The 13,816-nt window shown below is 38.4% G+C and overlaps 1 protein-coding gene across 1 annotated transcript in view; it reads right to left on the bottom strand.

Moving 5' to 3' along the window:
• Positions 1-3,532: 3,532 nt before the first annotated feature.
• Positions 3,533-13,816, bottom strand: part of ARMC3 (armadillo repeat containing 3) — a 48,245-nt gene continuing 37,961 nt past the window's right edge. The window contains exons 15-19 of the mRNA XM_010175494.1: positions 13,386-13,470; positions 11,819-11,941; positions 7,813-8,010; positions 5,186-5,348; positions 3,533-3,742 (exon numbers count right to left, since the gene is read on the bottom strand). Coding sequence (XP_010173796.1) covers positions 3,533-3,742; positions 5,186-5,348; positions 7,813-8,010; positions 11,819-11,941; positions 13,386-13,470 — 779 coding nt within the window. The remainder of the gene's footprint in view (positions 3,743-5,185; positions 5,349-7,812; positions 8,011-11,818; positions 11,942-13,385; positions 13,471-13,816) is intronic.

Genomic DNA, 13,816 nt, shown 5'->3' on the forward strand with positions numbered 1-13,816 from the left:
CTAGCTACTGAAAAGAAACCCAGCTCTGTCTGTTGAAAATTAGGACACGTGGAGCAGCTCCTGGCATCCCAGGCCACTCCCCTCCCAGTATGGCTTGCTGGATAGACATGCCTTAGCATGTAGACTACAAACATGCAGGAGCATGGGGTGAACACACATCCAGCCAGTAGAGGTCTTTCAGCTCACGTGCTGCTATAGTTGTGCTTCTGTGTATGAAAAAGTCCTCGAGAGAAGATGCAGGGAGTAAAAACAAAAAGGAGGGAAGGTGAAGGCAAGAAAGGATAGAGCAGGCTGACAGCAAGACGATGCTGTAACACACGCCAGAATCACGTATAGCTTACTGGTCACAGTCTATAAATAACAACTTTTTGAACACATCTTGTTTGTCTCAGAACTGTGGTTTTCAGCTAGGGTTGTGCTTTCCTGGTTCCCTGCTGGTCCGGCTGCTGCAGCACGTGCGTGTTGGGCTGCATGGGCACCCTGCGTGGGGGGGGACATGGCTGCATCGCCCCATGCTTTGGGACAGGACACCTCAGCTCTTACCACTGAGCAAGGTTTTTTTAAAGATAAAGAAGGATAGCAAATCTTTTTACTAGTTCAACTCAATTGTCAAAAAAACAACCCCATGACATGAGGGGTCATAATTAAGATGATGAGGACAAATACTAATGAGCACACAGACTGGATGTGAGAATGCTTCTTCCTGTTACCTGTGGCTTGACACAAGTGACATTTCACTGTCCACAGAGGCTGTTGTGTCTGTTTGTGCCTTGTTCCTCTGTGAGAGCTGTCACTGAACAGGCCCTGCTGGTTACTGGTTTGTAACTTCCATCACCAGGGTGAGGGCTGGTGGCCCCAGGGCTGGGCTGAAACGGGGTCCTGGGCTGCAGGCAGGGGTGGCGGTGGTGTTGGTCCCAAGCAAGATGGGTCAAGGCCATTAAGGCCTGTGGCTTCACCGAGGCCCTGACAATTGATCTTTATCACAGGAATTTTTAGCCAGTATCTCGTGCTATAGCACCAAATAGCCCAGGGGCCCAAACCTGCTATGCCTGAACCATCACCTCCCTGCTGGCGGTAGCTGTCGCCTGGTGGTACCTCGTTATGGGAAAAAAAATGGCTTATGAAGAATGAAAACTTTTGTAGCATAAAATCAATTGAACTGAGTGAGTAAATCAATAAACGTGACTCCGCTGACTGCTTATTTTCATACACCAGTGAAACCCTTGACTTTTTACACAGAGCTGACACTAAACCTCTATTCTGCCTCTTGAAGCTCTGTAGCACCAAGAACTCTGGCACAGGATTAGAAACCTGCTTTTCACAACCAGCCTCTGAGGACAGAGAAGGAATAGTAACTGGAGAACACCTTTGGGAGCTTACGGAACCCTATAAGCCAAAATAGTCAAGGTTATTGTGAAAGACTCTTTTCTTCCCATTTTGGCTACCTAGTTAGCCCTCACATCATGGGAATGAAAACATGGGAACGAAGGAATGAAATCTGGAGGATGTATTCTTCTAGTTAATCAAGGAAGATACCAGAGGTGTAAGAGCTGTGTATTTATTATTACTTTCTAAGTCCTGAACTCTAGACTCATCTTTATTGGATATGTCCCATTCTTCAGGCTCTTTCTCCAGTGTGTCTTCTTTTATCTTCCTCCAAGATCAGAAGTAACAGAGTGTATACATGATATGGGCTAAGTCCATGGAGTTGAAAAGGCATCTCCTGGAAATTTGGACCTTCTACCTAGTGAAGCATAAGAGCTGTCATTTACTGTTGTGTTTAGCGACTCAGGATGGCACAAAAGCATAATGGCCAAATCCTTTATTGCATAAGAAAACTGTGTATTTTGAAGGTCTGGAGGATGAACCACTATGTCATGTTGGGTATCTAATTTCCAGAGCCAACCTTTTTTTTTTCCCCCCCCGCATGGTGATGAGTCAATTTGGTATCTCCAGCTTGTTCACCTATTACTTTAATTAGAAACAACAGAAATGGTTTTGTTTTCCAAGACCACCTCAAACAGAGTAAGTCACACTTTAAGATTATGGTTCTAATACAAAATAATTAAATTCTAATGTAGGAAAACTATACAAAATGATAGCTAGTAGGAAATTAATTCTTATTTTACTTCCATTTACTGTACTTTCAAAGTTGCAGGTTTCTATATTCAGTCATTCCTGTCAGTGATAGCATATCACTTTTCATCAGTCCCCGACCTGCTACATAGCAATGATAAGAAACCCATCCTCACTTTCTACTCTGTTCTGCTAGTATATCGTGTATGTTGTTTCCAGAGTTCTTTTTCATTCTGATGTCTAAAGTACAACTGAACATAAGGTAAAAAAAATGAGCATGAGGCCACGTAAGTGAATTTACAACAGAAAGATAAAAGGTTCCACAAAGGGCTACCAGAAAATCATGCTGCATGTCAGAGGGGGAAGGAGGGGGGGTGGTGGGATCATGCTCATAAGCAATAATGAATACAAAAGATTTAAACCTCTGCAAATCAAAGCAGACTATACATGTGACTGTGCTTATACAAACATTAAAGACCTAAAAGAACACAGACCTCACATTTCCGTATCACAATTTTGGTGGGCAGGAAGAAAATGCCTTGTTGTTGGCGTTCTGGTCTTCTGAAATTCAGTTTTGCACAATGTTGTCTGCATTGGCCTAACTTTTGTACAGAACTTTTTTCTCAGTTTTTCACAGTAAACTCACTTGATAGTGATGCTCCCTGAAATACTCCAGTGTATTCCTAACAGCTTCATCAGAAAGTGTTCACTACAGTGTTCTAGCCAATGTTTCACCTCTCTCAGATGCACCACCACACTTTACCCAAGGCTGCAAGAAATACAAATTCCTTGTCTAAAAATGCTGCCTTCTCAGAGTTCATTTTATCTTCAAGTGAAAAATGGAGAATTTAAAGGGAGATTGCAAGCAATAACTTATTAATCATCTGTCTTCCCTGTGCCAGGACAAACAGTACTTACTTTCATCCAGAGTATGTTATTATCTGTAATTATTAACTCTGCCAAGTTCCAAGAAATATAAATGGGATGTTTTCTACAGAGGCTGAAAGTATACTGTTATCTTAGTTCTTCTAACTCTCAGTTCTTGGGTTATTTCACACAAAAAATTGTCCAGTTTTTTAGGTGACTTGTTATTTCACCAGATGTCACAGTTTCTTGTTTCATGGACATACAATTCCTATAAATGTGCATGGAAGTTGAAGGAACACAAGAAAAAAAATATGCTGTATTTTGTATAATGTTAACTCATATCAGATATTCTTGATCTACCAAATTTTAACCTGTAGTTTTACAGTTTAGTCTTAAAATAGTACCAGAAAATTAACAAAATTTCTAAGCATTTAAGTGGTTTATCTAAAATATGTTTAATTAAACATTTAGGACAACACACCAGATAGGCTTCTTTTTGACAGCTAAACCTGAAACTCCTTATGTTTCGTAAGTATTAGCACTGCAAACATCTTTAAAACAGGTATTTTGGCGAAATTTGTCAAGATGATTAAATATATTGGTACTGATCTGCCTCTGCACTTCCCTTTTTTATCAAAAAGCCTGGCTCAAACATTAGATCTACAATATACGCTTGAGGAGGAAGCAGAAGCTCAGCTATTCCTTGAGGAGAGTCATCAACCAATTCAACTTCATTCCAAGCTCTGTTACACTTGCTACGAACTAAACTACAGGCAATGCCAATTCTGTCTGCTATCACCTAAAAAAGAAAGAAAAAGGAGTTAATCACAGTTAATACATGTAGCTTCTGTGATATACAGCAAGGCCAAGAGATGCTTCAAAGGAAAACAAATACCTGAAAGGCCAAGAGCTTTCTTAAAACACACTTTGTAAGTCTCTAAACTGTTCCAAACCGCAAATCTTTATTGTTTGTTCTGCTTATATTCTGTGCACAACATGAAAAATATTAATTTTAACTCTTTTCAGACACTGATACATTTGTTTATCTGCCAGTCCTTCAGATCTCAAATGAAGTGCAACACCCACAGCACCCAGCAATGATTTTTGTCTAGTTGGAAGACTTATTTCTGGGTAACATTTTGAAGAACTGTCTATTCAGGCAATGAGGTGTAGGTGCACTGCACACATAAAGATAGTATGAAATATTAAGTGTAAAAATGCAACATTTTTATCAGTGTAAGTTTAGGACTGCTGCTTGCTTTTTAGCCATGTGAATGTGGGAAGCAATGAAATGCAAGGCAAGCATCTGCTAGATGAAACACCTGCCTTTCCTCTGTGCCACGCTATCACTGACAGACATATAATGGTTTCCAGCTACAAAACTGCTTTCTCAGAATGCATCTGCTGTGAAGAAATGAAATCCTGTAGGATTTTTAACTTGTTACAAATGGACAAGGATATCCATTGCTTAGACTTCTGTGGCTTTAAGAGAGATGATCCATCCCTACAAATGTTTCTTAGGACAGTGGAGGATAAGCAAACATCAGTGCTGCTTCAGCACAATTAATTTATGCCCTCAGACCTCCATAAAATATGTCAGGAACTTTCTCTCCCCATGGATACCATAAATTTAGGATTGTGCTCTTTCTCCTGTGTACTGTTTCCTAGGTGCTTCCTGCTTAATGAACTAGGCCCTTGCTTCTCTTTTCCAGCCAAGAAGGAGAAAAGTCCAGCCACACAACAGTCAAGGAAAAAGAATGGGACAGATAAGCAGGCTGCACCAGTACATCTTCACATGAATCTTCCCAGCCTAAGAAACTACAATATAAAAGCTGTTACATACTCTTATAGGATACTAGATAGATCGCAAATAAAAATTGTCCCAACAAGTTTACATTGGCAGGATGGAAAAAAAAGGAAGCTGCATAATTCAATATTTTACAGTTTATAGAAAATGTAAAATGTTTTGATTCTTAATCAAATATTTAGGCTTTTTGCCATTTATCAAGTATTCTGCTAATATCACTTAAGACAATTTAATGACAACAAGATTGTTTACAGAAAGAAGCGATGCTGGCTTTCATTCACTGGGAAATCAACTTTGCCAGTGAAAAATGACTTAAGTATATACAAAAGTTTTTACATGAATATAAATATTATATTATGCTGATGCAAGTATACTTTAGTTTATAATATCCATTTAACATCAATATGTTATGTTGTAAAATAAATGTTAATGTACCTTGAAAAGTAAAGCCCTGTGGTAGAACGTCCCTTTTTTGATTTTCCCAATAGGCACAACGTTGCTTTTCAGTTCAAATTCTACTTCACTTATGTGAAGTTCCCAGCTGAAGTCATGTAGTTTGTCTCTTTCAATTGAGCCACCCATCTTGTCCGCAACAAACCTGTTCCAATGCATACTGGGATCAATTACATCTACAATTCCTCTTGTATTTATCAGAAAAATGTAGCAAAATGAAATTTATACAAGCAATAAGTGAATGACATAAGACTTCAATACGTTTGCTATGTTTGCTTTAATTATTTTATTTAGTAACTTGTATTTTAAATAAGCTCACTTTTAAATACAGGTAACCATCACTCAGGTCATTCACATTTGTCACAGACCTAAACCAAGGTGCAACAGCTTTCAGCAGAGATTCTTAAGAGGCCTAGTATATGCACAAAGTCCTCAGAGAAAATCACCAATAAGAGTGTAATTACCGAGGAAGTAGTTCAGAAGCTACTGTTCATCTTTACAGCTAACAGATTACGTGAGCTACGTATTACAATCCCTAGCCCTTCCATTTGTTTCAAATAGTAATAAAGGTGTGAGAACATATATGACAAAAATAAATCCACAGGCAATGATGCTAACATAGGAAAGCAACTGTATCCAGAAAGGGTATTTCAACTTCTACATGTGCTTTCTTATTTGGTGTTAGGTTTAAGGTCAGACTCGATGATCCTTAAGTTTTTTTCCAACCTAAACGATTCTATGATTCTACTGCAGCCAGTATTTGGGGGGTGAGGGGCATGTATTTATCCATTAAAAAGAATAGCTCGGTCAAAGAAACGGAAGGTAGAACTCACAATCTGTGCAAACGCTGCCAAAAGCATGTCTTTGGGGTGACTGTGCACCCACTGGATCAAGTCCCTACTTCCTCACACACATACCTTCACCACCCCTGTACATTAAAAGCTTTATTCCTCAAACTGTCCTCAGCCACAGGCACAAGTGTTATTGAGGGTTCTCACTCTGGACAAGGTGTTGCAGATTTTGGCTCCCTGTGCAAAGCAGTGGCTCATGATTCCCATCTGCATGGCCTCCTCTGCAGTAACTGTGAACGGGTTCTGTCCTCACAGTACACGCAAGGCAACCTCAAAGGACGCATTTCTCAAAAGCCAGGGCCTGAGGAGGTAACTGGTTGCAACAGCACAGGTACAGGGAGTTGTCACCAAGCAGGCTAGACATGGTGTCTTGATGATGGGATAAGCATGAAGAAGTGGGGTGCCCCAAGCAGTCACTTGTGCTGCTTGTGCCTACAGCCAGCCCTCAGTAAAGAGAGCAAAGCTTCTTGAGCCAACACGCACCCCGCTCTCGCAGGCACACAAAGATGTGCTGCGTTTGTTTAAACGGAGAGAGCCAGCACTATGGCGTGATCCCTCATCTACCCGGCTCCCTCCCCAGTGAGCACAGCAGGAGCTCTGCTCAAGCTGCCAGGCTGCCCAGGGCTGCTGCAGCTGCCACCTCCTCCCCTTCCTATTCAACACGCACTGTTCAGGCAGTCACTTAAAATGGAACATACACACAAAAATCCCCACAGAAAACATTCTACTTAAATTTCCCGTGATTGTTTCACTAGGTTGTGTGTCTGCAAGTATTTCACTGGTGTGTTTGAAGAACAGATTTGAAAGAGCATTTTATGGATTCCACCTTGAGGAAGGCAGCATGATTTATACACAGCTGGATAGTTAAGGATGAAGATCTGTCCTGTCAAATTTTGCAATCAACAGAAAAGTCATTCCTCACATCACATTAGACTACTTCATTAAAAGTGAGAGTTAGTAGAAGAAACAAATTTTGTGAGACTCAGCAGGATCTGACGCCAAACTCTCCAGATTCAGGAGGTAGCCAGGAAACTGCTAAGATAGTAAAGGTTAAACTAAGGAGAAGATGAAAGCAGGCACACTGCTTGGAGATGACAGTGATTGGTGCCCAGGCTGAGTAGTCAGTGTAACTAATGAATCACACATTGATAATATCTGTACAAGCGCCATTACAATATTCTGGCACTATTAAATCATCAGGATCGCTAGAAAAACATCTCATGCTTTTGGACCTATAGGAAAACAAAATTCAAGAGAGTTTCTGTCCCAAGGGGTTTCCAAACCAAAGCAAGAGAGACTGTAAGAGAAAGAACAGACATGATATATTTAAGTTTATAAGTTGCAAAAGTCTCAGTATTAGCTTAAGGTTTTAGTCTGTGCATTTAGGCACTGCAGCACCTGGGTCTCTCCTGATCCTTGATGATTAAGATGCTACATGCAGCTGATGTGTTAATTGGAAAGAATTGGTAGAGATATACAACTGTGAAAAAATCTTGATATTGTCCATATGAATATTTTCAAAATGAGAAATTTGTTGCAAGTGATATTTTATTAAAAAAAAATAAACTAATTACAACAAAATTAGAAACAAGAAGTTTAAAATCTAAAATTATGTTAAAATTCTGGATCAAAGCTGATCTGGATTCCAATTAAGGATGGGAAAAATAATGAATATGTAAAAGTTGTCTTTAGATGAGAAAACGTTTTTTTTACCAATTCAACTTATTTGCATTATTTACTGAAGTACAATTTACTCACCGTGCAAGAGCCACAACCTGTTCCCGGGTAGTGGTTAGTGGTAGGACTGTTTGGGAAGCGTCATTAATGTAATCCAGTAAAGTGAAGTCAGGTGGTGGTAGCCAATGTGAATTTTCTAGACTTATTTCATCCTGGACCTTAGATACAATCTGAGTAACTTCTTTCATTTTTTCCTCTTCTTTTTTCCCCTTCCCTTTTCTTACATAGAAAACAATATACACTTATTTAGAATACTGTAATCTCTAAAGTCCAAATTCTAATACAGTAGTTCTCCAATAGGACATTTTAGACAAACTGATTTTGGGGGAAAGCTAGGAAAAATCTTTTCTCTTGATAATGTATAGTCCAAAACCTACAAAGCTGTAGAGAATATTTGTGGAACATGCCCTCAGGAGATGGTTAGGAACCAAATGACACTAGTTCATATTAATATGCCTGTAAATTCTAATTTTATCTTTGTCTGTATCTCTGATATGCTTTTCCCATATATGGATTATCTAGGGGAGAAGACATTTACCTATGTACACCTACATAATAATAACAACAATTTTTTAGAGAGTATATAGGAAACATTTTTAGGCAGTTACACTTTGCTTGCACATGGTCATGAATTAAAAATAGTGAACTCCCATGAATTTTTACTTGATAGAGATCTGGACTTCAAATAAAGGAACGAATGGTATCAAGAGCATAGCTGAAATCTCGACAGGACATACCAAGTGGTAGTCTCTATAGTTGCAAATCCATGTACTTCAAGCATTATACAAACTACAACACGGTTTGTCAGACAAAGATTTTATGAGAGATCTGTTTTTGCTGACCATGTTCATTGCACACACTACATTTTTGACTAATGTTCAGAATGCGAAAAACGACCGTGATCCTGACCAGGTATCACAAGCACCTGGCAGAGGTATAAATGAAATGCTTGTTCTGCTTAGCTAGAATACTGTGCATTTCACAAGTTATGCAGCAACTATTAAATCAGTATCTTACTAGAGATATTGTTAAGATCTATACAATCAGACAGTTTAGGATTTTTCATTTGTGGGAACACATGGAACTTGTAAGCATTATGTCTCTTTTCAGCATAGGTCCTGAATAATTCTAATGTGAAATATGACAAAATTTCTTTCCTTTGTTTAAAAGCCCTGGCTTATTTTTTATAATCCATAATACTTCTGGCATTCTTGGAAGGAAAAAAAAAAAAGAAATAAAGGATCACTAGAGTACATGGCTCCAGGGCACACTATCATTATTTTATGCTTTTCAAATTATTCTTAAATTTTTTACAATGAACAACACTCTTAAGACAGAAGGCATTGAACAAAGCAGAAGGGCATATACCATTATCAGTAGTCTAATTCAAGCAATTTGTCTTCAGAATACTTTGCAAACTTTTCTTTTACCTATTGAGATTTATTGTATTCATAAAAAGTCCTTTTCATAATTTTCATAAAGCACATTTTTTAGAAGGATAACCAATTAAGATTTAATCTTGAAATTCTAGAAAATTCTTCACCCCCTTAAATAAACTGTTCTGGTTATTAATTACACTTATACTTGAAAAAAACAGACAAACATTTTTCTTTATCTAATATGCCTCTATTTAACTATAGCCAGGGGACCTTACAATGCTGGATTAAACAGCTACCTGCTTCTCCATTTGTATGCTTATGAGTATGGTTAAGAACGCCCTGTTTTAAAAAAACCCCAAAACAACCTGAATTATTCCCACCTCTGTAGATTAAACAGCTACCTGCTTCTCCATTGGTATGCTTATGAGTATGGTTAAGAACACCCTGTTTAAAAAAAAAACCCAAAACAACCTGAATTATTCCCACCTCTGTGGTGTACGACTTAGCAGGTTTTCAAAACAACAATTTCTACAAATGGTCTAATTCTTGTTCCTTGACCATTCTCCCTTTTTGTCCCCCACTCTTCCCTTCTATTCTCCCAGTACTTTCTCTTCCCTATGACAAGGGCACTGCTAAATCACAGCGCTATAGCAGGAGAATTTGTTCCCCATTCCCATCTACTCAAATGACTCTTGAATCACTCTTATTCTCATTCTTTCCAGTTTTCATGAAGAAAAGACCTGGGAAGGATGGTTTTGAACAACAGTTTGTTTAGTTTTTTTCTGCTTCTTATTTCTCTGAGGTATGACTATGTTCTGTTCCTTGGTGCAATGGCTGATACAAGGTTATCTTCCACACTCGTCTCTGCCCTACTCCTCAACTCTTCAGTTCACCGTGTCTTTCTAATACTTACCTCATAAGGAACTGTGGAGTTGCTGTCTTATGGCTCAGTGCTATAAAATAATCAGTAACCACTGCAGTAGACTTCTGCTATCTTTTCCCTACTCTCTTTTTTACCCCCATTTCATTTACCAGTGGGAATTATGACTTCAGAAAAAAATTACTCCTCTTTCCCAAAGCTGTCTTACTACTCATGAGACATACTCGTTGCAAATGCAGAGGAACATTGCAAAGGAGAACACAGGGCAGTTAATAGTCTCCAAGCTCTTTCTGATTCCTGTCGGAACTTCAGTACAGAATCCAGTGGGTCACCAGAGAGCCAGTATGAGAAGGAAGGCAGCCCACTCAATATCTTACCACCAAAAGACAACCATGAAACCTATTTTCTTTCCTTTTTTGCATAGCTTAATGCCTTGACTGTCTTTAGAAAAGAAGGAAACGAGGATTGGGAAGTATTTCCTTAAATGCTGTACTGGAACATAGCATGGAATAAAAGCACAATTATCAGTCTACATTAAATATTATCTTTTAGTCCAGTTAATGTGTATATCAGATATGCAACTGTTTGATCAAAAATTTTGCTATCTGTCTATGCAAATACATGTCAAACTATCAACTAGGCACTTCCTCTACATCTAATTCAAACGATTCCAACAGACAATTACAACTGCCCTTTCTCTTAGCTTTCAACTATGGTTTATATAAAGTAGTATCACTTCTTCAAAACAATGGCTTTAAACTGTGTTCAGTAGTACTTTGCAAAATAATGATGAACAGAAACATATGATAAAAGGAAAAAAAATATGTAGGAGGAAGTCTAAGGATGTTTGAGACTTTGAGTCAGATACTGACCTTCAAGTAACTCCCATACATCTCACAAATTAATAATAATAATGATGTATGAATTATAGATTCAAAATGAATGACAATGGGGTTATAAATCATACAACTTGATCATGACATTCAAAAGCAATTATTTCATACTTGAAGAAAGAAGTCTCTGTATCCCTGCAAGTTTACTATGGGAAATTAAGCCAGATGTTTGTTTTTTCCTAAAGAAATTTTTTTGCTTTCCATAAGTGTTATGGTTGCTAACAGAGCAGTCATTTAGTGTGTGATTGACATAAATTACGTTAAAAAGCAACTATCCAAAGGTATCCTCATCTCACACTGTAATAAAATAAACATGTTGTCAGAACAGGTCTCTATGCTCTGCACAGCTGCTTGAGACTATGCAACATGGTCTAGGACTCTAGACCATCTTCTGAAATTAAGGAATCCCCCTCTGGTGCAGAGCAAACATAACTGGGGCTCAATATCTCCCCTTGCATCTTGCATTTGAGTAAACTGGCATATGTATGGTGGGTCTTGACCAGAGCATGCAGGGCATTAGGAGGACCTGGAAAATGAGGAGAAGCTAAAATAGGCCTAGTAAGACACTCAAGATGCAGTAGCTACTCTTTTGCATCCTGAAACAGGAACCTTCTACAATGTGATTCACATGATCCATTTCAGTATCTACCATGAAATTATCTAAACTGAATTCCAGAAGTGTTTGCAATCCAAATAACTAGTTAATTGTAAATGTCTGCCTTGTAAGTTATTAACTTTTGGATAGACATAGCTCATAGTTCGGGTCCTGATTTAAGTCAGAACCTCAACACTTCACAGTCAGTAGCTATTACCTGTCAACAATTTGCATGTCAGTTCTAAACAAATTGATACACATGTAATTCAAAGTATAATACCTTAAGCCTTTTTCTCTAGTGCTGCTTTTGCTCAGTGAAGACCGTTGTCCAGATAACTTCTGCTTTTCCTCCACTGGAGATACCATTGAACTATTGAGATCACAAAGAAGGTTACAATTTTCTCTTGATTTCATCTCTCAAGCACACACAGAAACATACATACACAGAAATATATAATCAGTCTAAGAAATCAACCATTATCTCTATCAATAATATGCCTGTTCAGACAGTAGCATATCATAGTTTCTGGATGAACTCCAAGCTAAAAATTGAAAACATAGTACCTCAGTTCCTACAATGGACACTCCATCTCTCCCTTTTCTTCAAATTCTGCACTGCTTAGCATTTTGTAATGCCCATCACTGGCTAGAATTAACAGCCCTGAGGCAAGGCCCTTGATACCATAAAATAAGGAAAATTAGGAAGTCAGGACTGGGACCCACAGAAACCAGCATAACAAATGGTCAGCTCAATAAGTTAGCTAAGAAAAAAGCTGAGGAGAGTTGTAGGTTACATCAAATTCCTATTAAGGACTAGACACCATCCCATTGATGGCAAGGAGGCTCTGCTTGGACTGGTTTTGGAGTTCTGAACATTCCCCTGGAATTAGGCATGTACACCTGCCTTCTCTGAAAGGTGCTGTTATGGTCGTGATTGTGCTGCTGTTTTACATAAAGCACAGTTGGGATACCATGGTTCAGTTTTCTTCTACAGGAACAAACAAAGAATTAAGCATTTTATATTAAAAGTAATCAAGACAAGGACTAGAACTTTGGTCTTAGCACTCTCAGATAAGTGCCCTAACAGCTGAAGTAGAAAGCTCTGTTCGGCCTCGTCAGTGAACTGCTGCAACAAACCAGAGACTGCTAAACCCCAAATATCTTGTGATCAGCTATCTGCAAGTGGGAGGGACAGGCTCAGATCCTCTTTCTGTAAAAGAAGGAAATTAATTTCCCACAAAATTTTGACCTATTTGGTATGAGCAGAGATGCCCACCAGATCAGTTCCACAGAAAGGACTGCAGGACTGTACCTAGAGTATGGTGTGGATCAGAGGGAGCCCTGCAAGAGTGAGACATTTTTAGGCTTGTTGATGTCCAAACTGGGACAGTTCTGAGCACACTCTTCTCAGCTTTTAGTCATCTATGGAATTTCACTGGAAGAAATTTAATCTAGAAATAAGGATGCATGTAGGCAGTGTAGGAACTTTTAGTGGGTCTAGGTTCTAAATTGAGAAAGAACTTCTACCCTAATTTCCCTGTGTCTTGGTTGTCAAACTGTAAAATAACAACATTTCTCTGCCTTCAAGGGATACTGAAAGGTAAAACAGCCAAATAAATGGGAAATGTTCAAATACAGCATGGGGAGGGAGGACGAACGATTCCTAAAATAGACAAAGGAAAATTATTGCAATTAGCAGGTGAAAGAAAGACTGCAAAAATGTATTTAACATTGTATTTGAGCATTTGCACTCTGTTAGGAAACTATCACTATTTTCAATCAGAATTCTGTTTCTACTGTTAAAGCAAAACCAGAATATTGACAAGTATTAAATCTTAAAACCATACCTTGCTTTTTCTCTACTGCCTCTTCTTAAAATAGAAGGTGACAAGACAGTCCGTTCATAGGATGAATCTTGTGCCTTCTCCTTGACTGCAAAACTGAAACGGAACAAGATTTTTTTGCATGTTATTTGCAGAGTTAGTATTTGCATGTTAAGCTATGAAAATCGAGTTCTGATTTTAAAGGTTGGTAAATATATTCATAGGAAGTATATAAGTGGAAAATATAACCACTATCAAATTGGATATTGATTCAGGGATCAAAAATTAAGTACAGAATGCCAAATGATGGACAGTAAGTCTTCTGCCAAGGTGCAAAGGCAAGAAGCTGTATCAAAGTCAAAGAAAGAAAACCTGATAGTTAAAGACAACTCTATGGATCAACAAAGAGCATGGAAGTTTAATTTGTCAGATATTCTCAGACATCTTTATGGTGT

The sequence above is a fragment of the Antrostomus carolinensis genome, unplaced genomic scaffold (genome assembly GCF_000700745.2).
Source record: "Antrostomus carolinensis isolate BGI_N321 unplaced genomic scaffold, ASM70074v2 scaffold28919, whole genome shotgun sequence".
Taxonomy (NCBI): Eukaryota; Metazoa; Chordata; class Aves; order Caprimulgiformes; family Caprimulgidae; genus Antrostomus; species Antrostomus carolinensis.